Source organism: Rhinopithecus bieti, unplaced genomic scaffold, assembly GCF_001698545.2.
Source record: "Rhinopithecus bieti isolate Rb0 unplaced genomic scaffold, ASM169854v2 scaffold_14330, whole genome shotgun sequence".
NCBI lineage: Eukaryota > Metazoa > Chordata > Mammalia > Primates > Cercopithecidae > Rhinopithecus > Rhinopithecus bieti.
Genome location: NW_016807931.1, coordinates 1701573 through 1726582, shown reverse-complemented (window position 1 = coordinate 1726582; position 25010 = coordinate 1701573). Strand labels below are relative to the sequence as shown.

At 34.8% G+C, this 25010-nt stretch overlaps 1 protein-coding gene across 1 annotated transcript in view; it reads right to left on the bottom strand.

Moving 5' to 3' along the window:
• The window catches only part of FSIP2 (fibrous sheath interacting protein 2), a 93454-nt gene that overhangs the window by 14849 nt on the left and 53595 nt on the right, over nt 1-25010 (bottom strand). Inside the window, 10 exon segments of the mRNA XM_017884159.1 lie at nt 3064-3164; nt 4481-4978; nt 9217-14306; nt 14309-14827; nt 14830-17051; nt 17053-18480; nt 18482-18647; nt 20808-23255; nt 23319-24619; nt 24621-25008. Coding sequence (XP_017739648.1) covers nt 3064-3164; nt 4481-4978; nt 9217-14306; nt 14309-14827; nt 14830-17051; nt 17053-18480; nt 18482-18647; nt 20808-23255; nt 23319-24619; nt 24621-25008 — 14161 coding nt within the window.

The window sequence follows — 25010 nt, the reverse complement described above, 5'->3', positions numbered from 1 at the left end:
CTACTTCAAAGGTTGTCTTCTGACAGTTTGATTATTATGTGTCGTGATATGATATTTTGTGTTTATTCTGCTTGTTGTTTGTTAAGCTTCTTTTATTTGTATATGTATGTCTTTCTTCAAATTTAGGAAGTTTCAGCCCTTGTTTCCTCAAATCATCTCTCTGTTTCTTTCTCAATGTCTTCTTCTGGAATTTACATAATGTGTATATTATTCTGCTTGATGGTGTTTCAAAATCCTTAGGCATTGCTTACTTTTTTTTCAATCATTTTCCTTTTGGTCTTTAGACTTGGCAACTTCAAATGACTTGCATTCAAGTTCACTGATAGTTCTTCTGTCTGTCCAAGTTTGCTGTTGAACTTCTCCAATGAATTTTCAATTCAGTTATTATATTTTGCAGCTCCAGAATTAATTTTAATTTTATGAGTACATAATACTTGCACATGTTTATGGGTTACATGTGATGTTTTGATACAGGTATACAATGTGCAATGATTAAGTCAGGGTAATTGGGGTATCCATCACTCAAACATTTATTGTTTTTTGTGTTATGTGTTAGGAATAGTCCAATTCCTCTCTTTTAATTATTTTAGAATATACAATAAATTGTTGTTAACTGTAGTTACCCTAATGCACTACCAAAACCAGAATTACTGTCTGGTTCTTTTTTATAATTTTCCTATTAATATTTTAATTTTGTTCATACATATTTTACTAATTTCCTTAGTTCTTTGTCTACCTACAATTCTTGAACATATTTAGGATAGTTGTCTTGAAGTCTTTGCCATGTAGGTCTAACTGATATGCTTCTTCAGGAACATTTTCTGGGTATTTTATTCTTTCCATTTTAATTTCTCCATTTTTTGTATGCTTAGTAATCTTTTGTTCAAATATGAGTACTTGAAATAATAAAGAAGCCACCTCTTCTAGCTTTTGCTGATTGATGTGGAAAATATTTACTAATTAACGAGACTTTGAGCCTTGGAAACAGTCCAAAGTAAAGATTTAGGTTTTTTTCAGATCTTTTCTGAGATTATAGTTTTCAAGTCTATGTTTGTGCATCCCCAAACTCAGTTTTCTGGTCTGCTTGTAAATGATTTAATTTCCCAAAGAGTCACTTCCTGCTCCTTCTTAGGAACTTAGAGATTCTGTTGTATCTCTCTCTTCCCATAATTTCTTGCCCAAGGTGTTTATGGTTCTGCAGTCCCTCTGTAGTTTTCATGCATTATGGCACCTATCCACTACTTTCTGTGGTTTTCAGGCTTAGAACCAAACTATGACACCATTGCCTATCTGAGTTCCTAGTCAGGTGAAACAAAATAATTTCTTAAGAAAGTCCGTAGATAGGTCAGAACAAGATCTATTCTGCTCTTTCCACCAAAAGGAGGAAACTGTAAATTGGGCTTCTTTCTCTTGACTGTGTTACAATATGCTGGGAGGAAGTTGGATCCTAGAGCAAGTTAAACTTCACAGATTTTTTTAAACTATTTTGAATGTGTTTTTTCCCTTTCGCTCTCCATTCCTCCTTCTCTTTCTTCACCCCTCTCTCCCTCCCTTCCTTACCTTTCTTTCATTTTTTGCTTTCCTTCTTTCTTTTGTTTCTCTCTCCTCTCTCTCTTTCTCTTATACTCTTTTCCTTTGTCTCTCTTTTCTTTCTCTTTCTTTTGTCTTCTCTCTCTCTGTGTCACAGTCTCGCTCTGTTGCCTAGGCTAAAGTGCAGTGGCAAAATCATAGCTCACTGTAACTTTGAACTCATGAGCTCAAGCAATTCTATCACCTCAGCCTCCTGAGTAGCTAGGACTAGGTGCATATGACCATGCCAGCTAATATTTTATTATTTTATTTTATTTTAGTAGAGTTAGGGTCTTGCTATGTTGCCCAACCTGGCTTCAAACTCCTGGCCTCAAGCAATCTTCATGCCACGGCCTCCCAAAGTGGTGGGATTACAGGCATAAGCCACCATGAGCAGCCAGCTTTTTCTTGATTGAGTATTCATTTGGTTGCTGCAGACTGTTGTCCAGAGCTGTTATAAAGTTGTGTTAGTCAGATTGTAGTTGCTTATGTTTTGTTTCCATGGGGAAATCAGAACCTTGAGCTTCCTGGTATTATCTTGCTCTAAAATCATTTTTATTTAATATTATTTATGCCTGTTTTTTACTTCACTAAAATAACCAATAGAGAGGTTCCAACATTTCTAGCTATATATGTTAAAAATAACTTATTATGCAGGAGAAAAGAGACAATGGTGGGCCAAAAACAGATGTCCCAAAATAAGGCCATGTCAAAAACAAACAAACAAACAAAAAAATACAATTCCAGCATGCTAAGTGAAGAGAAAAGTCACTAGATTTTTCTGTGTATAACATGAGTACTTCTCCCCAGATAAAAAAAAGTTCTCTCTTCCAAGTTGTGTATAATTTTATAAATGCAAGCACAAATTTAGATATTTTCACTATTCTTGATAGAGTTGTGAGATTTCAAGTCTATAGTACACTTTGTTCCTCTCTGTCCCCTGTCACTTTTACAGTCCATTCTTTGCCTCTAGTGTCATCCAAACTTGGATTGTCTTTCACTTGTGTAAATGCTATCCATTCTTAAAGAGCCATGTCAAACTCCAGTGCTTTCTACGATTTATCTCTGAATGCTAAAACTTATATTTCTTTCTCATTCCTTTGGATTTTTCTTATAGGCAATGACAATAGCTTTCTTAAGAGAGCTAAGCATGAACACTTTTTTAGTCATACTGCATATTTCATTTCTGGGCCATTATCTCTCTCTCAGGTTAGAAAATACCCTAATACATTAGCAAATACTTTATATAAGACACTGATATACTAGAAACTGGTTTCCAAACTAGGACATAGAGGCCAGGTATCTAAAAATGGAGGAGCAGATAGCAAGAAGTGGCTTTGGAATTATTCACAGTAGGGTGCCAGGGAAGGGAAGAAGTGGGGGAAGGTCTGAAGCTAAATACTTGCTCAATTACAGTTTTGCCAGGGGCCCCATTCTACTCATAAGCTCTACTTTATCAGATTTCTATATTTGTACTGCTTTAATTTCATATACCCAGTAGATGAAATGAGATCTTCTTGGTTGTATGAAGATGAACTCATAATTCTGTGTATGAAGTAATGTGTTGGTTCAGTAACAAGATTCTTTTCTTCTTTCTGGAAAAGGACAAATCAGCTATTACACTAAATGGAGTTTGAAATATACTTTCTTACCTTATGGCATTTTTGCAGTATAATCTACATTTTAATGGAAAAAAGTTCCAGAGATTAGTTAAAAGATGGGTGAGCCCTATAATTCTAATTCCAATATAATTAGCTTGAAATAGTTCAGTGAAGATTACCTAAATTATGACATTAGATTTTGAACAAATTTTAAACATAAACCTATGTTTAAACAATGTTTAAAGAGTCAAATTTTCTTGTAAACTTTAAAAATATTTTAAGTCATATATTACTGAGTTCAAAAAGAGGAAGAACACAGATACAACTCTGGTCAATTAGGTAACTTGCCAGGTCAATCATCTTAGCACATACTTTGATATATTTGTTGCAAAGTCATGTGTGCTCCTGAATTGAGCAGAGTTATATTTATGTTATTTTCTGTGGTTCATCTAAGCTTTTGTGTTAACCTTAGAATCACACCAAATGGATAATCAAGAGAATGGCCTCATCAGAAAATCAAAAGTTGTACATTCTCCAAAAACATGTTATGGTATAGAATTTCATGTACCCAGGAGATGAAATTAATTAAACTTAATTCTAAAATTAATTAGAATTACAGGGCTCATCCATCTTTCAACTAATCTCTGAAACATTTTTCCATTAAAATGTAGATTGTACTGCAGGACCAAACTTAAAAGGTCACTGAGACTCAGACCATCATTTGAGAGTTTGGAGCCAGCAACAAGAGATGTTCACCATGCTGATAGCAGAGTTTATGGGCTAATTGTAAGGGTGATATTTAAAATACATGAATTAACTTGTTAAAGTTGGATAAGTTGGTTATATAACTTACCAAAAGGTCACCTAGCTACTAAGAGTCAAGATTCAAACCCAAACAGTCTGAATTTCCATGCATCTTATTTTCTTCCTCCTACCTCAGCCAGTCTTCTGGTGCTATTTTAGTAGCATTGGGCTCTCCACACAAAATGTTCAATAAGTGTTTACCAACCAAAATACAAAAGGGTGGAAACCAACTGTTTTAATAATTAACTTACATTTTCTTAACTGGTTTCCATTTTCTCTTTTCTTTGGGGTTCTAATTAATCTGTTTTTCCCCCTATTATCTGCTTTCCCACAGTTGAGTTTCATAGCTGCATCTGGTAATAATTTCCCTTATTTTATAAATATCACCAGGCTTGAGATTGAATTCATTTTAGCATTATTTTCTGACTAATCAAGGTGCATTCTTGGACCAGATTTGTGAAGCTGTCTCTCCTTTCTAGTCACTAACAGTTATGCTTCTCACTTACCTTACACTGGGGTTTTTCCTTCCAAGATGAAGAGGCTGTTTCAGGCATTGTCTTTGGTGTGGCCATGTCAAGCTCAGCAACAGCTCTTTTAACATGCATCTCCTTGCATTCTATTACCTGATTTGAGATTGCTTCAGTACTTTCAATATTTGCACTGGCTGTGGTCTGACAACATTTACTTAGCGACAAGGATTTTTTCAGGTTGCTGGTGCTTAGTGTTGACTTAGGAGAAACTTTGCTTTGTACTGGCTTCTTGACTTCTTTCACTTGATCTTCAAATACTTCAATGCCTTCTTCTTTTGCAAAAGTCTCTCCTAAAACAACGTCATCTTCATCAGAATCTGGTTCCTCTTTTATGTAATTTTCCAAATACACTTGATCAATATCATGAGCTACTAATCGAACAATAAGATCATTTTTACTTTGAACATCTCTTAAGAGCTCCACCTTTGTAATATCAGGCTTTCTTATATTCTGAAATGAATTTCTGGCAACGGCCTGAAATTAAAAGTATAGCAAATATTAAAATAAATTCCTAAATCACTTTCCTGTAGTTCGATTATGATGTAGCTATTTTCTTATAATTTCTAGTTTTGATTTAAGTAATATCTTCAAATATCGCTTAATTATATATTAGCAATATTTTTAAAAGAAATAAAGACACATAACAAAACATATTTGTTGGCATGCCATTTTTTTATTAAGGTATTTATTACATACCTTAATCTAATATAACTTTCCAAAAGTTAGAGCAAGGTCTAGCATAATTAATGTAATTACTTCCTCTTTATCATTTATCTTGAAAGTTTTGTGACAGAAGTAGACAGGATAACCTATTTTCCAAAATCCTAAGTAAGGAATTATAGAGAAATCTAAATATACATATTTTCAAGAAAAAAAGGGCAACATATTCACTGATCTTGATTTTCAAAAGTAATGAATAACCCAAATAATGGTTTTAAAATTTTTACTCCCTATTCCTCCACTTTTTATCTTTTGGACATATTTTCCAAAAGATTCTTCAAAATATAAATCTTCATTTCTTCTCACTTCCTCAGTTAAATCTCAGTTTCCACTGTCAATGTTAAAGACAGATCAAAGAAAAGACAATTATAATTAAATGACAGAATTTCCCCATTTCTCTAGCTTTTGACCACTCCACAGAATCTCAAAATTAAGTTAATAATATTAGCTCTCAACCTCCCTTTGTAATATCATAAACCAGTTTTTCAGATAATGGTGCCTCAAAGGAATATCCATAGAAACAAAATACCAGAAGAACCTCTTTAAAACATTTTTAAAAATCAATTTTGATTGTCTGTGCTATTGGAGGAAAACAGTGGTTTAGAAAATCCAAAATCATTTTATATGGCTTTGGGATATGTTACTACAAATAGTTTTAGTATGCATATGTCTGGTGTGTTAAGAATCTATGGTACCTTAAAACAGAGAATTAAGTCTTGAGGCAGAACTAACAAGAGTCTAGGGTTTCTAACCTATCTTTCTTTCTCTTCACTGCTGTGTCCTTTTGTTGAAGATAGATAACATTGGTAGCCAGATTGGTGCCAATCACATGCCTTAACTGAGTTCCCCATGTCTTCTTCTTTATTGCGTTATTTTTAGGATGGCTTATTTTTAGGATACAATAGGGGTATAGGCATTGGGCAAACATTCATGTTTGAAAAGGGAGAAATTGGCCTGATAGAAAGGGCTACAGGCCTCATGCAAGTCCAAAACCCACTAGTGCAATCATTATATTTTAAAGCTCCAAAATAATTTCCTTAGACTGTATGTCCCACATCTAGGGCACAGTGATGGAAGGGGTGGGGCTCTCAAGGCCTTGGGCAGTCCTGCCCCTGTGGTTTTTGTAGCACTGTTGGATACCCTTAGAGGTTGCTGAGTGCCTGAGGTTTTTCCACGCTGAGGGTGCAGGATGCCAGTGGATCTACCACTCTGAGGTCTGCAGAATGCAGACTCACTTCCAACAACTGCACGAAGCAGTGCCCCAGAGGAGACTCTGTGTGGGATCTCCAACCTTAACATGCCTCCTCTGCATGCCCTGGTAGAAGTTCTCTGTAAGGGCTCCACTCCTGCAGCAGGCTTCTGCCTGGGCATGCAGGTTTTTCTGCACACCCTCTGAAATCTAGGCAGAGGCTGAGAAGCCTTATTTACTCTTGGATTCTGTGTGCTTATAGGCTTAACACCACATAGAAACCACCAAGGCTATGGCTTGCAGCCCAAGCTATAACTGGGCCCCTTTGAGCCACAGCTAGAAAAGTAGCTGTGGGGATGTGAGGAATGTTGTTCTGAGGTTGCAGAGCCCATGAAACCATTTTTCCCTCCTAGGCCTCTGGAACTGAAATCAAACAGATTGCAGTGAGGGTCTCTGAAATGCCTTTGAAGTCTTCTCCATTGTCTTGAATATTAGCACTTAGCTCTCTTTCAGTTTTGGAAATTTCTCTAACAACTGGTAGTTTTACAGCCATCTTGAATTTTTCTCTCAAAAAACAAACAAACAAACAAAAAAACCTTTTTTTTCTCTGCCACATGGCCAGGGTGCTTTTTTTTTTTTTTTTTTTTTTTTTTTTTTGAGGTGGAGTCTCGCTGGAGTCCAGCAAGAGTGCAGTGGCATGATCTCGGCTCACTGCAACATCTGCCTCCCAGGTTCAAGTGATTCTCATGCCTCAGCCTCCGAAGTAGCTGGGACTACAAGTGTGTGCCATCATGCACAGGTAATTTTTGTATTTTTAGTGGAGATGGAGTTGGAGATCATGTTGGCCAGACTCGTCTCAAACTCCTGACCTCAAGTGCCCCACCCACCTCGGCCTCCCAAAGTGCTGGGATTACACGTGTGAGCCACCATGCTCAGCCAATTTTCCAAACTTTTATGCTCTGCTTCTCTTTTAAATATAAATTCCAAATTTAAGTCATTTCTTTCCTCCTGAATCTGAGAATGGCTGCTAGAAGCAGCCAGATCACATCTTAAATGTTTCATTTATGAGAAATTTCTTCTGCCAGCTATCCTAGGTCATCACTCACATGTTCAAACTCCACAGAACTCTAGGGCATGGACACAGTGCACCCAAGTTTTTTGCTAAGGCATAACAAAAGTGACCTTTGCTCTAGTTTCCAGTAAATTCCTCATTTCCATTTGAGACCTCATCAGCCTGAACTTCATTGTCCATTGTCTGTTAACCAGTTCCAAAGGTGCTTCCACATTTGCAGGTATTTTTTACAGTAACGGCCCACTCCTTGGTACCAATTTTCTGTGTTAGGCCATTCTTCCACTGCTATAAAGAAATTCCTGAGAGTAGGTAATTTATTTTAAAAAAGAGGTTTAACTGGCTCATGGTTCTGTATGCTTTACAGGAAGCATAGTGGCATCTGTTTTTGGGAAGGCCTGAGGAAGCTTCCAATCATGATTGAAAGCAAAATAAGAGCAGACACATCACATGGTGAAGGCAGGAGGAAAATAATGTGTTTGTGTTGGGTGGGGTGCAGGGGGGATGCCACACACTTTTAAATGACCAGATCTTGCAAGAACTCACTGCTGCAAAGACAGCATCAAGCCATGAAGGGTCTGTCCCCATGACCCAGACACCTTCCACCAGGATCCACCTCCAGCATTGGAGATTACAATCCAACACAAGATTTGGGCAGGGATAAACATCAAACTATATCAGGGTGTGAAAACTTAAAGCATTAATTAACATATTTACTAGCCTTGAGATTCAGTTTAGTGGGTTGCAGAAGAGTGCTGAAAAAATTTACTCTAAGCTTATGCTCCAGGAAGCATGGTTCTATAAAACTTTGGTAATTGTCCAGGCTATGGACTACGTGCCTAAGCATACTCAGCACTCTCACAAATGCATACCATCAGTTAAAGGGATCTTAATAAAAATCAAAATGTCTGATGGATCAGTGCAACCTTTCTGTTGGTGAGACAAATCTTTTGTCCTCAGTAGTAGTTTCCTTGTAATAAGGACATTATTTTTGGCATTTTAAATTCCCAGTTAAAATATTTGGGGACTGCGTATGGGGTGACAGGACAGAGTTAGGTCTAGAGCAATAGGAGAGAGGCTTATAAAAATAGCAGCAATACTACAGCTGGGTTTAGAAAATACAAGTGTGTAAGTGGAAAGAAAATGGATACATCTTGAGAGGCCAGAGCAAATGGGAAAGGCTAATATAATTGAAGTAAAATAGAACAAATGTAATCTAAGAGTCTGCAGTCTAATGTCTGCTGATGAATGTTACTAAAAGAAAATGAGTACTACTCTGGTGCTTTAAATTTGAAAATTAAAACTATTTTAGATTGTTCCATATATCCTGATATTCTTTTAACTGACCTGCTTGAACACCTTTAGATATCCATAACGAACTAAGGAACTACACAAGTTTGCTGCTATTAAATATTTAAATGACAATTATAACTTCTTTCAGTCTGGTTTTACTGTGAAGGGTATGTGCTTATAATCTCATTCTTAAAAAGAAGAATTCAAAAGGATTGTCTTAGGAAAACTAGTATGAGACTTTGAGTGAGCCACAGAACTAACATGACAAATCCTAGTGAATAATATGACTGTATGGATGAACTGATGCAACCAATTCTCCTATTGGGCTGAGCAACAGCAACAACAATAAATGCATTTTCATATACGTATTTGAGGAAAGAAATCACAGAAGAACCATGTCTCACTATTCACTCATTTTCATGCCATTGCTTTTGCACTTACCTCTAATGGTTTTACATCCAGTCTTCCAGTCTTATCCAATGAGGGACGTCTTTCTCTCTTTCTCTTTTCTAAATTAGGTGCTTCTGAGGAGTAATTTCTCCCACTTATTGATGCTCTTCTCAGTTCTGCTATGCTACGTCCAGTTACTTGCAAACACTCCTGCTTAAGCTTCTCAAGAGGTTGAGTTTTTATAGAAATAACTGCTAAGTGTTCTGAAATAATTTTTGGATCTATTTTGACTGGTTTTTTTCCAACATGTGGAACTATTTTAATTGGATATTCCTCTTCAGATAAATTTTGATCTAACTTTTCTTGCTCTAATTCAGGAATCACATTAAAAGCATGTTCTTGGGCCTTTCGAACAATTCTATTAATGTCTAGCTCTCCAGAGAGATCAGCATTTGAAATTGTTGAGCTAATTGTATCTAATGGAAAACTTGAAACTCCATCAATAATTAAACTAGCCACTTTTTTAGGAAAGGCTGTGTTTGTATCTTTTATATCATAATAAAGCTCTTTGTTGGTTCCTGATTGTTGCAGTATGTTGCTATAAACAGAATCAACAACCTGATAAATCATTTCTGTACTTTCTGGATTTAAACAGTGCTCTTCAGGATCAGAAGTTATTAGACTAATGCTATTTCTGGAAATTTCAGTTGTTACCGATTTTGATAGTTGAGATGCGATTTTATTTAACTCAGGCTTTGATAAGTTCTTTTCATCTTTGCTTGAGGAACCTGGCAACCTTACTAGTTTAGCCAAGAACAAGGCCAACACCTCTTCTAAAAGTTTGGCATCTAATGTCAAACCTTTTCTGGGTGAAGGCTTTTCCTTAGACTTAAGTTCATCAATAATTTTGATCACTTTTTCCATAATTTTGACAGCTTCCAGAACTAATTCTGAATTTGATACTTCTTCCTCTACTTGAGGTTGAAATTCAGAATTGGAAATTGCATTCACCATTAAAAAGCCTATTGTATCAGAGAGGACATTGCTTTTACCCATTAAATCTTTAAATATAGAAGTGTAAGAGCCAGAGTGCTTTAAAACACTGGTATAAATATAATTAACTATGTTTTCAATAGTTACATTATCAGCTACAGGCACAGTAGGTGATTCCTTGGTGGGTGGTACAAGTTTAATCTTACTTTTGGAGATAAATTCTTGGACTGAATTTAGTACTTTTGAAGTTATTTTTTGCATATCAGTTTCTAGAGATTTGGTTCTTTCTTTATGCACTTTTGGAAATATAGATAAAAGCTTTGATAAAAACTTCACAGCAATTTCTTCTATTATGTTGTAAGACAGCTTATGAGCATGTGATGGTTTAGGTAGGGGCACATCAGTAGTTTCGAAAACATCTTTAAGGATCTTTTCAACAATGTTTTCAACTTCCACACACTGATGTGGAGTTAGCTGTCCACAAAAATAACTCTGCAACTGATTGCTAGCCAATTCTTGTAGAACCAAGTCAACTATGTTTTCTGAAAGGATTTTGCATCCACTGGTTACACAATTTTGTATAATCTCTTGTGATCCAAACTGTGGCAAGAGATTATTATAAACAGACTGAACCACTAATTGAATAATTTCATCATCATCAGATTGTAAGGTTTCTACATATTGTATAGTCATATATTTATCTTGGGAGATCTCTGTTGCAACTGCGCTTACTAACTTCACTTGAAGGAAATTTAGTTCTGTGAACAAATTGTCCTCAGGTTCTTTTGTTTTAGTGCTGGATATTGTTGAGAAAATTTTGGATAAAAGAGCAGAAATCACATTCTCTAAAAATTTATGAGGTAACATTATTGTATATGGTGATGAAGTTTGACATTCTTTGCTGGCTGTTTGGGCCAACTTTTGGACCTCTTTAACAACATCCTTAGATTCCAGAGGCAAACATGCTGAAACTGAAACCTCATCACAAAATATCAAGTTAACCTGATGTTGGAAAATTTCATTTATGACTGCACCAGTTAGTCTTCTTGCTAAATTTTCTCCATTACTGTTTATATTCTTACAAATAGAGTCTTGAGATCCATATTCATTTAAAATATTACAAACAGAAGAGTGAACAACTTTGTTGACCAATGTTTTCTCAGTTGATGGTATCTTATCTGAAGAAGGTTTTCTTGTCATTTTATGCATAGGTGGCATTTTATCTGCAGATTTTATCTTAATGCTGGATGGTGTTTCATCTGTAGTTGTCTCTTTATACCTGGGAGGTACTTGAGGAACTGAAGACACTTTACCCACAGGGAACTGATTTCCCTTATCTGGCCTGAAAACCTTAATTTGAGCATCTGAAAACTCCTTTAACAGTGAATTGATGAGCTTCATAGCAGTGTCATAGAGTTTAGCTTGATTCTGCTTATCACTAACTTTTTGACATCTATCTTGTATTTGTGTTTCTGGTATAGAAGAAAAGATCAATTTTTTAACCATCTCAGTAATAACATCTTCTAAAAACTTAGCGGGAAAAATTCCAGGTTTACTCTCTGGTTGGTTTTGAGAATCGTCTGGCTTACTGGGTTCACTTTTAATCTCCTCTCTTACTTTCTCTTTTTCTCTCTCTTCCTCTTCTTTTTCTTTGGCAGGGACGTTTTTGTTAGTTGAGGAGGATAATTTTTTTGTTGTAACAGACTGTGCTGAATCCCTGCCAATCTCTTGAATTACATTTAATACATTATCACCTGGGGGGCTTCGGTCGTAACTGAGTTTTGAATAATATGCTGGTTCTGGAGAAGAAGATAGTTCTAAAACATCTTCATAAATATTTTCAATGACATTTTGAACATCTTCATAATCTGAGCGGTGTTCCTCATCCCTACCTGTTTGTGTTGGAGAATCTCTTCTCCCCTCACTGATTGATGTTTGAGTTCTTATTTCCAAAGTCTCTGTTTTAGTCCCTAGATTTCTCTTGGACTTCGAGGAGGGTAACTGAAAGAGCTTGTCATCTTTTTTGAATGATCTTTCTCTTGCATTGTCAATCTTCTTATAGCCTATTTCAGAATCTGATTCAAGTACTTCCTTCTCATATTCTGTATCATCAATTATTAATGAAAAATGTGTGTGTACCTCATGATCTTTCCCTTTTTTATCTCTTGGAATTAAATTTATTTCCTTCTCAATTTCTTTATTAAATGTTTCACTCAAATTTAGCTCCTGAGTATCTTTACTTTTCATAGTGGTAGTTGAAGAAGTAACTTTTGATACAGTCGCACTGTGTTTCTGAGTACAAATTCCCACTTTATTTTCATCCACTTTCTTTTCATTTGTCACACCTGTAGCCAACCCTGATGTCAGGTTAATCATGCTGCTTTTCATAATTGCATTTATAGAGCTAAGTACTGGATTTTGGATGTCACCTTTTTTCATTGATGTGTCCTTGGTTTTAAAACTTTTCTTTCTACTCACTGTGCCTCTATTTATTTCCAAAGTGCTCATCGTGTTTCTGCAGTATGAGGTGGAAGAAGTATCTTTATATGATTGATCTGGTAAAGAAAGTTGGTTCTCTTTTGCACATCTGCTTATTTGTGTAAAGGTGTTTTGTAGTAGGTGTTGAACCCTTTGGGTGATATTATCTGGATTTAGAAACGAAAAGAAGGTGGAAGACCAGTCTCCTGAAAAAAGTGGTTGAATCTTGAATGCAGACATTGCCTTCTGGGTTAGAGCAGCAATCATCCCTATAGCAATGTTACTTTCATCACCTTTTTGAATATCATTAGATGTGCACTTTTCTATGAACTGATCATATACAAAATTGGATATTTTATCAACTGTCTCTTTATCAATTGCTGGAAAAGAAAATATTTTTTCAGCATTTGGTAAAACTTTAATTTCATTTTTCATAAATTCCCTTATCAGAGAATTTGCAAGTTTTAGAGCCAAGCCCGTAATATCTAGGTCTGTCATTTCATTTTTCTTAGAATCTTCAGTAATAATGGGGAGAGAACAAAATTTGTGAACAAGGTCAACGATTATGTCTTCCAAAAATGTAGCTGAATATAGAGAAGGCTGTGTCTTTTCTTTACCAGATTTAGCAAGTTTGGAGACATGGTCATAATCAGATAAGTCACTGAAAGATGATTCTTCACCATGTAAAAATGGATGTAAATGATGATACATGATTTCTTTCATAATAAAACCAGCTAATTTACTGAGGAATGAGCATCCTTTTTTGTCTGCATCTTTTTGTACTTCAGCTTGGAATTCAGATGTCTTCAAAATATTATTACATATGGAGTCAACCAAATTTTCAGTAGGTTCTAACTTCATACTTTCTGCATTATCCTCTGCCATGGAAAGTCGAATCTCATGTTCAGAAATTTCTTTTATAATTTCATCAGTCAATTTTGAAGCTATGTTCACAAATTCATCATCTGGTGGAACCTCTTTCTCTTTTAGTTCATTTTCAGTGTGAGTTGAAGGGTTGACATGTGCTAGAAGCCTGTAAATCATATCTTCTAAAAGAGAACGAGGCAACACAGTAATATATGATGGCAAGGCATGGCTATCCTTTGTGATTATGTTAAGCACATTTCTGATGATATTATCAGCTTGGGGGTATGAATAAGAAGAAGACTCTAATTCTCCTGCAACTAATGACTGCACTTGATAATCATATATTTCTTCCAATAGCAAATAATATATTTTCCTACCAAAACATATTGTGTCACTTTGTATAACCCTATGTATTTGAATCAGAGACTTATATTGATCTAATACTTTTCCATATACTGAGTTGACTATTTTTTGAACCATTTCTCTATATCTTTCTGAGAAACACAAATTTTCATCAAAGTTATCTGCAACTAAAATCTCTGATGTGGTGAACTCCTGAATAATTGAATTTACCAATGTTGTAACAATCCTGGTAAGTTTTGGTTTTGCTCTATCTGGGTTTTCAGTAACCAACATATTACGTGAAAATGCATAAAGAATTTTGCATAAGAGCTCAGAAATTACTTCCTCCAAAAAGACAGATGAGTTGACAATAAAAGATAATTCTCTTTGTTTAGGATCTATTGCTTTCGAATTATAAGTTTGATCAACTGCAGCCAAAAGGAGAGTTTTATCTTCAGATAAAATGATTGAATATGATGGTTAAAGATTTCTTTTATTATAAAACTTGCTATTTTTGAAACAGGTATGTCACTTATGCTCTTCTTGTCTTTTGTAATGGACTGGTATATATTTGAATGAGAAAGATCAGCATAAATGGAATCCACCATAGACTGGATATCTTTTGCTGAAATCATACTCTGTTTTTTATTCCCATATTTAATAATACATATTTCATGTTTTGAAATTATTGACATAATTTCATTTATCAGTTTTATAACTGTATTGCTTAATTCTGATTTAGTAGTATCTGACTGCTCTGCACTGGTGTTCAATGGACTGATCTGAGATGTAAGCTGAGTAACTATTTTTTCCAAATGACTATGTGATAACATAGTGGTATACATTGTTGAAGCTTGTCTTTTGAATCTTGATTTACTTATATCATACTGAACTCTTTTTATTAAAACATTTGCACTGAGTTTGGAATGTGACTTAAAAGGTAGATTTGCTATAAGATCTGGATGAATTTGGAAATCAAAATTTCAGCCAGGATGATATTAGTTATTCTTGCAGCCAATGTCTTTGTGTCATTTAGAAAATCTTTATTGGGCACTACTTCCATTTCATATTCTTGCAAAACTTTGCTATACACCATGTCAACAATTGTTTTGACTACATCCCTCTCCACTGGAGGTAAACACAATCTTTCCTCAGTATTATCTATAATGCTAACTTGGGCTTTTGAGAATTCCCCTATAATCAAATGTATGAGTTCTTCAGCTTTCTCAAACATTTCATCTTCTGAATCTCTTATGGATTTTGTTTGTACAATGCCTACTACCCTGTGGAATATTTTTCTTAAAACCCCAGAGATTACATCTTCCAAGAATGTTGAAGAGTAAACACTGGTATAAAATAACTTCTTTCTCTCATCATCAAAATATGTGTCTGATGAAGATAATGATTTTCCATTCACAAATGGCTGAAGATGTTTTTGACAGATATGTTTAATGATGAAACCTGCTATTCTATCGATAAGAACATCATTACTGCTTATGATATTTTGCACAGCTGATTCTTGAGAACCAGAGGTTTGCACAACATTTTCAAATACTGAATCAACAAGGTGCTGAATATCATCTTCTGAATAAATAAACTTGGTTTCTTCTTCCTCTTTTGAAAATCGAATTTCATGTTGGGAAATTTTCATCCTAATATCACTAATTAGGTTTGAAGCAATGTCATTGAAATTCACCCTTGATGTATCTTTTTGGGTTTCTCTGTTTAGAACCAGGCTAGATGCAGAAGAAAATAATTTAGATAATAGTACTCTGATCATATCTTCTAAAAATGTGTATGGCAGCAAGGTGTTATATAGAGGTACACTCTGGCTTGGCTCAGTAGATTTACTGATGTTACTAAGGATGTCCTGAGCAATATTCTCAGCCACTGAATTAGAATAGGTAGAAGCTGACAAATCCCCAGAAAACAGTGGATGAAGAAGGTAATCTGAAATAGCTGCTACAATTAAATTGGTAATATTTTCCACAAAAATGCCACTATCTTCAGACTCTTTATCAACAGCAAAGTCTAGCCCATGCTGCTTTAAAGCATTTCTATAAACTGTGGTGACAAGTTCATCCACAATATCTGTATTGAAAGAAGAGAAAGACTGTTCTTTGTCATCATAAAGAATGTGAATTTTAGCTTTATTGAAATGCTTATTTATGGAGTTTACTATTCTTTGGGTCATGTTTTTCAACTCAATTTCAGTGTTATGTTTTGGGCTGAAAATCTTTGACAAAAGTCTGGCAACAATCTCCCTTACAAATGAATCAGGGTGAATATCTAAGGGTGATTGCTTCCGAGGTCTGTGTGACTCTATCACTTCACTCAGAACCTGTTTAACAATAGTAGACACTGGATCCAGTGGAGTCCTTGGATGATATAAAACCTCTCCACTCAAAAATGGTTGAAGATGATTTTCGATAATCTCTTGGATGATACAGCTGGCTATTTGGTCAACCATAATTGGGCTTCGGCTCACTATACTTTTTTGTATTGAAAGAAGAGAGTCAGACATTTGTAAAATATTACAATAAACAGAATCCACCATCTTTTGGAGGTTTTTTCCAGTATATAGATATTGATTATCATATATGGTGAAACAGATTTTGTGTTTTGAAATGGCTGACATAACCTTATTTATTATACAAGTGGACATTTCATTAAAATCAGAACTCATTAAATATTTTTTTCCTAAAGAGGAACACGTAATGGGTGGAGGAATTAGCTGAGATAAAAGCCTTCTTATGACATCTTCTAAAAATGAATGTGATAACATGGTACTATAGTCTGATGAAGACCTGGGTAGAGAAGTAAATTCTGTTAGGTTACTTTGAAGCTTTTGCAATATAATTTCAGGTTTGAGAGGGTAATATGAATGGGGTATGAGATATTCTCTGAAGCAAGATGGCAGTTTGTAGTCTAAAATCTCTAACAATATGCCATTTGTTATTTGTTCTGCTACTGAGGCATTGTCGTACACCAGATTACTACCACAGATCATTTTTAATTCATACTGCTGTAAAACATCATAATAAACTGAGTCAACAATTTTGCTAACTGTATCTGTATGAACTTGTGGAAAATACAGCCTTTCTTCAGCATTCCGTAGAACGGTGACTTGAGCATTATTAAATTCATTCACTACACTATTGACAAGTAATGTATTCATCTCATTGAGCCGGGATACAGTGATGTTTTATTTTGCCCCACAATGACATAGAGAGATTAAAAAACAATTCTGAAATTATTCCTTCCAAAAATGTGGCTGAATAAACACCAGCATATATACCTTCCTGATGTAGCTTATTATGAATGGCTACCTTATCCGTTTCCTTTGTTCTCTGTTTTTCAAGAGGTGACACAGAAGAGGATTTTACTGCACAATGCTTATCAAATGGTGCTTGTATTTTGGAGCTAACCACACTGGGATTATTCATGGATACTGTCAAAGAATTACTGTCATAGCTACCAAGTCCTAAAGAACTTTCATTTTGTCCTAATTCTATTAATTCTGGCTTTCTTGCTTTTGTGAAACTGGACTGTATTTCTCTTGTTCTATAGTTCAAATACTCATTTGCAAAAGGTAGACTTTCTGGAGCTTGTTGTATACTGTGAGATAACTTGTCCATCAATGATTTAACCAAGCTGTGGGAAATGATAGTAAGCATACAGTCTGATGACAATAAGTCTTGATCAATTTCTGCCACATTCTCCAAAAGTTCTGACATGTAATCTACTTGAAGGAATTCATGGTCCATTCCTCCCTTACGATAATCAGATTTTCCATCTTCTATACTTTGAAGCATTTTAAAAAGTTGACATTTTTCTTCTGAGGTTTCCTCTGAAACAGATCCTTTATCAAGAAAAGCAGTGCTTGTGCATTCTTCCAAAAGTATTCTGATAAGTTTCTCACATACAACATTGAGAAGAAAAACTGATTTTGAGGAGAGCTGTAGGTTATTGGTAAGTATGCTAGTAGGTTGTTCATTATTTGAGGAGTAGAAAAATGTTCTTTGTAGTTTACCAGAATCCATACCCCTGTCTAGGCATTCATCTGGTGAAAATAAATCTGAAACAATATTAAAAACTTTATTGACTACTTCTTTGGAGTCACTTGTTTTTAGGTTACTAACCAGGCTGTTTAACTTACATGTAAGATAACTTAATTTATTTTTTTGAAAAGGTTGATCAATTTGTTGAGTAGAGAATTGCCAGTCTCTGGGGCCTTCCTGTCTATTGATTTTGTTGCAAACAGATACACTATTATTTCTATGCATAGAAAATGACTTGTTTCTTTCATTGCTTTCAAAGTGATAATCTATTTCTATTTCTTTGGACAGTACATGAATCACTCCTACTAAGAGATCATGAAAGAGGTCATCAAAGCCACCAGAAACTATTCCTGGACAGTAAATGTATTTTGTTGGTATGGAAACCATTTTCTGTGCAATGTCAGCCTGTATAATTTTATTATTAAAAAGAATTTTAATAATGATTTCAGAAATACATAAAGCAAGTTCTCCAATGGAAATTGACCTGCTCTCAAACACTTGAGAATGAATTGAAATAATCTTGCTAAATGTTGCTTCTTGAATTTCCCATGCTTTCTCTTTTCTCTACCCTTTTGGTGCCATCAGAAATGCTTGAAGTTAAATGGTAAAGTACTGATTCAGTGAGATGTTCACAACATTGAGAAATTGAAGAATCATTGTATATGTTTCTTAGGAGCTGTTTTGATTCATATTTTTTCCTTGACCATGTAGAAACAGCAGACATCTCTTCTTCACTAAAAACTTAAAAAAGAAAACATCGTAATTTTAGCATGGATTAAAGAAAAGATAGAAAATTTGATGTATTTGTAATTATTATTTACATATATATTTCACCCTTTGAGCAACTCACTAAAGAAAAATCTAGACTAAAAAAAAAAAAAAAAGAAATTAGATTTTCCTCAAACATTTATTTCTCACCTGTAGAATCTTAATTTTAGCCAGTAAGTTGAGAAAATAGCACCCCAAAATTCAATCCTCTAAGTCAAATGCTGATGTCTGCCTTGGTTGGATGGTTATGAACTCTAAGAAGTTGGAAAGCTTGGGGCAGAAAAATAATTTCCAGGTTTAGCGATGCATCCTACCATGTCTCCAGTGATATCTAAAGGTGCCATATAATTATTTTAAAATATCTTTAGACAAAACATTTAATGTTATGCTATGTTTTACTTTTAGGACATTAAGGAGTTGTGTTGCAATATCAAGTTGACTAAAATAAAAGTGCGGCAACTCCAGAAAAGTTAGTAATAGATTGCAATAGCAGTAGTACTTTAATCCCTAGATTATAGTTTGTCACAAAGAAGGAAGGTTGGCCCAGCCAACCTTCTATATTTGTTTTGTCCAAAATTGTATTTGTTACAAATCATTACCTACTTGCAATGGCCAACTTCTGGGTGTGGCAGCTAAGAGTAACACAGTTTTTTTCCTCAGAACCTAATTACATATTACATATCTTCATGTGTTATCAGGCAAGACTCTATGCAGATAGAAGACTTTAGGCTGAGCTTTGACTACTACATAGGTTTTGGCCACGTCAAGATAAAGGGAATGAGGAAAGGGTATTCCTAGTGGAAGAAGGAACATGAGCAAAGTCACTGGAAGACATTGGAGATGTCTGAGAACAGGAATAGAATTGATAGAGCCAAGTATCAATGTGATGAAATCATGGATCTTCTCTTGCTTGTTTTGCTTTTGTTTATTTTTCTAAAATCAATTAAGTCATGCCTGGAGTAAGTCTATTTAAGAGTATGTAGTTGTAGCTACATTACCGTCCACCTTGGGAGAATACTGGTTTTAAGGATGGAAAATAACCTCCTTGTGCGGGTGGGTAGGACTGCTAATATCTCCAATTAGAATGATGTGTGAGTGATGTATCTGGTCTTGTGATGTAGCAAGTAATTATTGGTAACTGAAACTACTGTCCTAGTTCTGGGGTATTATAGTAATATTAAACTGAATTTTATTAATTGTCAATAATCAACAGTTTTTGATATACAAAATGACTATTACATGTTGCTTAACCTAATATATAAACATGAACATACTTAGAAAGGTAATGCAAATATAATCCCTGTAATGATGCAGTTGGAGTATTATACCTAAAAGGAATTTAAGTCAGAATACTGGAATGCAAATAAAACAAGATATTTAATTCTACTGTTCTTTTAAACTTTGAATAATAGTAACAAAGCCTTCAAGAATACAAAAATTAAATGACTTTTAATCAGTTAACTGCATATCCCATATGATTATAGAGAAGTTATGCATAAGAATTTTAAAAACCCTTTCACATTTTTGCCTCATGCTCAATGAAAATCTCCTGCTTTAAAATGGTCTCATTTTCTCTCATTTATAGATAGAGAAAACTGAGCAACACACTCTTCAAATTCAAATCCTGCAAACATTTATTTATTTTTGTATTATGATGAATTAGAAAGCAATTGAGGTTGAGCACAGTGGTTCATGCTGGTAATCCCAACACTTTGAGGGGCCAAGAAAGAAGGATCACATGAGGCCAGGAGTTTGAGACCAGCCTGTGCAATATAGCAAAATCCTGTCTCTACAAAAAGATTTTTAAAATTTAGAGTGCAGTGGCATGTCTGTTGTCCCAGCTATTTTGGGGGAAGGCTGAGATGGGAGGATCTCTTCAGTCCAGCAGTTCAAGGCTGCAGGAAGCAATGATCATGCCACTGTACTCTAGCCTCAGTGACGGAGACACTATTTCTAAATGAAATAATAAATTTAAAATAAAATTAAAATGCAACTCAGTAGTCATCTACCTCACAGGCTATTTTCAGAAAATAGTGAATACAGCTTTTAGACAGGAGATCTTTTAAACATGTTTTTTTACTAGTTTTCTTCCTAAATCATGCAAATTTTTAGTGTATGTTCTTTCTTGCTTACCTGTAGTTTCAAAGTTCTTCAAATATGTGACCACAGATGTGGTGACATGTCTTGCTATCAAATGAACTTCACTGGAACCCATTTCATGATCAGCAAAAGTAAAGGACTCAACTTCCTTCAGAGTCTCTATCTTTGGGTACTCCTTTTTTTTCAATTTTTGCAATAAAGAAGAATCTTCCCTGATGGCTTCAAGGTTTTTGTTTTCTTTCTCAGGTGTATAGTTGGTTTTTTTATCCTGCATTCTAAGCAAACTTTTTTCCTTATCCTTTTGTCCTCCAGATACTTCAGATAAAGAGCTTTGTTTTGATATGAAAAATGGCTTCATTACTTCCCTGTTCTCATCAGCGTGTGGTTGACTTGGAAAGCCACAGCTGGATAGCACAGTATTGACAATATTTTCTGCAGCTAAACATATTTTGAGTGGAGAAATGGTTGTCTGAATTTGGTTTGGTTCAACAACTGGTTTTAGATTCTCATAATGAAACACTCTTAGATTTTCACCTTTTCCCATTTCTATGAATGATAAGACTTGCTTTAATGCTGCTTCTGTGGAGTCACTTGCTTTCCTAAGCAGCTTTTGTAAGATACTGCCTTCAGGGAGGTAGCTATTTCCTTTCTTGGTCTCATCAAAACTACCAAAATTAGATTCCCTTGGTCTGTGGTCTTGTACTTTGTTTCTAGAACACGATGGCATAGTTTCTGAATCGGGCCTTTTCATTGGCTCTGAGTTTTTAACTGTGTCTTCTACAAAGGATCTGACAGAGGTGGGAAAATCTGATGAAATCCTGTACTTTTCTTTCATATCTTCATCTGAACAAAACGCAAACCCAGTTTTACTCAATTGTGAAGGATTAATCCCCAAACTACCTTCCTTAAACTTTGATGTGAACGTTTTCATATTAGTTGCTAATTCAACCTGATTAACAGTGTAGGCATTTTCAGCTCCTTGTAGCAAACTTTCCTTTGAAAGCTTTTGTATCAAAGACTCATTGAAATAAGTACACTGGTCCATTAGTGTGCCAATGATCTCACTTGCTACAATGTTCTCTTTCAATATGCTAATTGAAGATGGTTCCATTTGGCTTATTTCCTTGTCTAGCTTGTTCTTAATTACAGCAAGCATGTCACTAATGATATTAACAGCATATGTAGGTAATTGTGAATGGAATGAATGAACTCGTAGAAGGATGTTCTTTATGTTTTCCTTGAAATTAATAGTATTTGACTCGGATTCATCAGAAAACATTTTCAGTGGTTGTAATTTTGGCAACATTTTTTTGTTTAACAGTTTCTCTTGGACAGAAGAAAGGTTTTCTATAGGCATTTTCACAATTTCAGAAAACTCATATTTGGAGATATGTTTAAACTGCAAGTCCACAAATGACTCTAACATGTTTAAAAACGTTTCTACAATCTCTTGAACAATTTGGTTGCTAGAGCCCATAGAAATTTGGTCTTTTGTTTTTGTGTTATAGATTGGTAAACTGCTGAGGCTGTGCTTGTTTGGAAAACCATACTTACTTTTAGCAGTAATGTGTTCTTTACTGTTTGATAGAGTTTCTTCACTATCTGGAGTGGGAATTTGGGACAGAAAGCATAGCTGTAATTTTTCAAATAGCATTTCAACAATTTCCCTTCCAAACTTATTAATTTGTGCTTTGGTATCCTCAGCTCTAGTAGAAGCTCCTTTAAAATGATTATAAAACCTGCTTTCACAATTCTCAAGAGGTGGAAAATTTAAAAGTGAAAGAGAATATTCTAATTCTTTTGCTTTTATTGAAATTTCAGTCAAAACATTTTCAGTTATCATCAGTAGCTTACATTTTTCATTTTCCTTGTCATTTGATTCTGTTTGCCACTTGTCAAACATTTTTTTAAATATACCTTCTCTAGGAAAAATGTGCTCTAGCTGTGAAGAAACATTCTCCAAGTAAAAACATGCTTGTTGTTTAGGAAGGGATCCTGTGCCTATATTCCCCTGTGAAAGTTTGACATGTGAGGATTTGATCGGGTAAGACAAATTGCAGTTATTTGTAACATATAATTCTTGCAAAACTCTATCAACTATTTTACCTGCAGCTATGATTTTATCAGATGGTAAAGCTTTGGTTTGCTTTACCTTTCCAAATTCCTTCACAATTGTTTCCAGTATATTAATTATTATATCCTTGGCATATATTTTTAGTTCTGAAGTGGGCAATTTTGTGTTCAGTAAATTTTTGGCATCTCCAGCTGACATGATGTGTGACAACCCAATGGCAGTCTTGGATCGGCTGTCTTTTGGGGTCTTCTCTCCAGGACCTAACTTGGTTTTGCTTTTGGCCTTAGCAGCACTCAGTCCTAAGTGTGGTTTTTTTGTAAATTTAGGCAAAGTAGTCATTTTTGACCTTTCTTTTAAATTTGCTTTAAAATATGGCTTAGGGCTGTCCTTAGGGCTCACCTTTAAAGTGTGTGTCCTTAAAAGTTGCAACTTATCAGCACAATACTCAGGGGACAAACTCTTTTCTAGATGAAGTGAGACAAAATTTGTGATCTTATTGAGGACCATTTGAATTAAGTCTTTCTTCACTTGCAATGGTAAATATGGCAAACAGGTGTTTTCCATCACAGAGATATTTTGACTGTCTACATAAGAATAAGCCTGTGGTATCACATATCTAGAGGAATTACTTATTTTTCCTGCTTGTTTAGTTTCTTTAAACCTTAATGGTTTCATTGGTAAGGAATCATTGTGGTCAGACATTTCAACTTCTCTCCTACTTTTATTATTTTCATATAATGATGTCACAACTACCAAGTACATTTTCCCCAAAACACTTTCAACTATGTCATTTGCTACACTGTTAATATGTGATAGAAAACTGTTTTTCTGTGTTGTGTCTGATGTTTTAATTTTAGAATTAGATATAAAGTTGGAAGTTTCATTAAGGGGAGGCAAATGGCCTATGACTTCCATTACTCTTTGATACAACTTATTCAAAAGTTCTTCCACTGCACTAAGCAGTTCACCTTTTTCTTTGTTTTTTGGTTCTCCATTTCGCATAAATATTTCTTCCAAAACAATTATCTGCCTTTTGTTTTCCAATATCATTTTGTTTTGTTCTAATGGATACTCTGTAAATAGAGATTGATTGGTACTTCTTTCCTTCTCTTTGTACCCCAACAATATTTCATTTGATAAAGTTAATTGTGAAAAGTTAGAACTCTCTTTTGAATTAAAACCAATTTCCTTTACAGATCTTTTATCATCTAACATCTTTAACATACTCTCAACAATTTCACTCACAATGATGTTTTCTTGGAACAAAATATTGTTTTGATATGGATATATCTTTTGGATTTCTACATCTAAGTCATTTTTAATAAGCTTCAAAATGGCACTGGCAATGATGTCAGCATATGTCTTAAGGCTAGCTTGTGATAGGTGAATTGTGGATCCAAGTTTTTTTCTGTGACTGACAAAAGTGAAATCTGTAAGCTCTTGGCTGAGAACGGTTTCAGTTGCTGATATTTTCAGGACATTTATATCTGATTCCATTTGGCTTGAATCATAAAGGATGCGGTCATTTTGTTTACAATTTTCCAGTTCTGGGATAGCAAATGACTTTTCTTTATGTTGGAAAGCAAGGGTAATTAATGAATCTATTCTTTCTGTGGCAAAAGATTCTAAACGATTAAGAATAGTTTTAGTAATGCAGTTAGCATTTTCCTCACATGAGTCAGTGGCAGATTCCTGGGTGTCTTCTTTCTCTACTACAGTTATCTGATTATTATCAGCATAAGCTGATTTCTGATTTCTTGAATATGAAAACACTCTGTTTTCCTTTCAGTTTTGACCCCTTAAGAGGCTGTTGACAGTCGGTTTTTGGAAACATATCACAGAATGTCAGGGGCAATCTTGCAGAAGTAGGATTCTTTGCATTTATGACAAGTGTGACAGCAGAACTGAGATTATGAAGAACAATATTCACTATATCATTGGATATCAAAATGACATCTGATTTAGGAACTGAAAGCTTAGGAATAATCTTATTTGCACTCTCCATGAACATTTCAGAATTTTCTTCTGAATGTTTATCAGCTATGCTACATTTCAAAGTGGGTGCAGCAAATGAGAGATTATTCTGATACAGGGTTTTTTCATAAATATCACATAGGATACCTTCAATGGTATCTTGTATTTGAAGTTGAAGTACTTTTGAT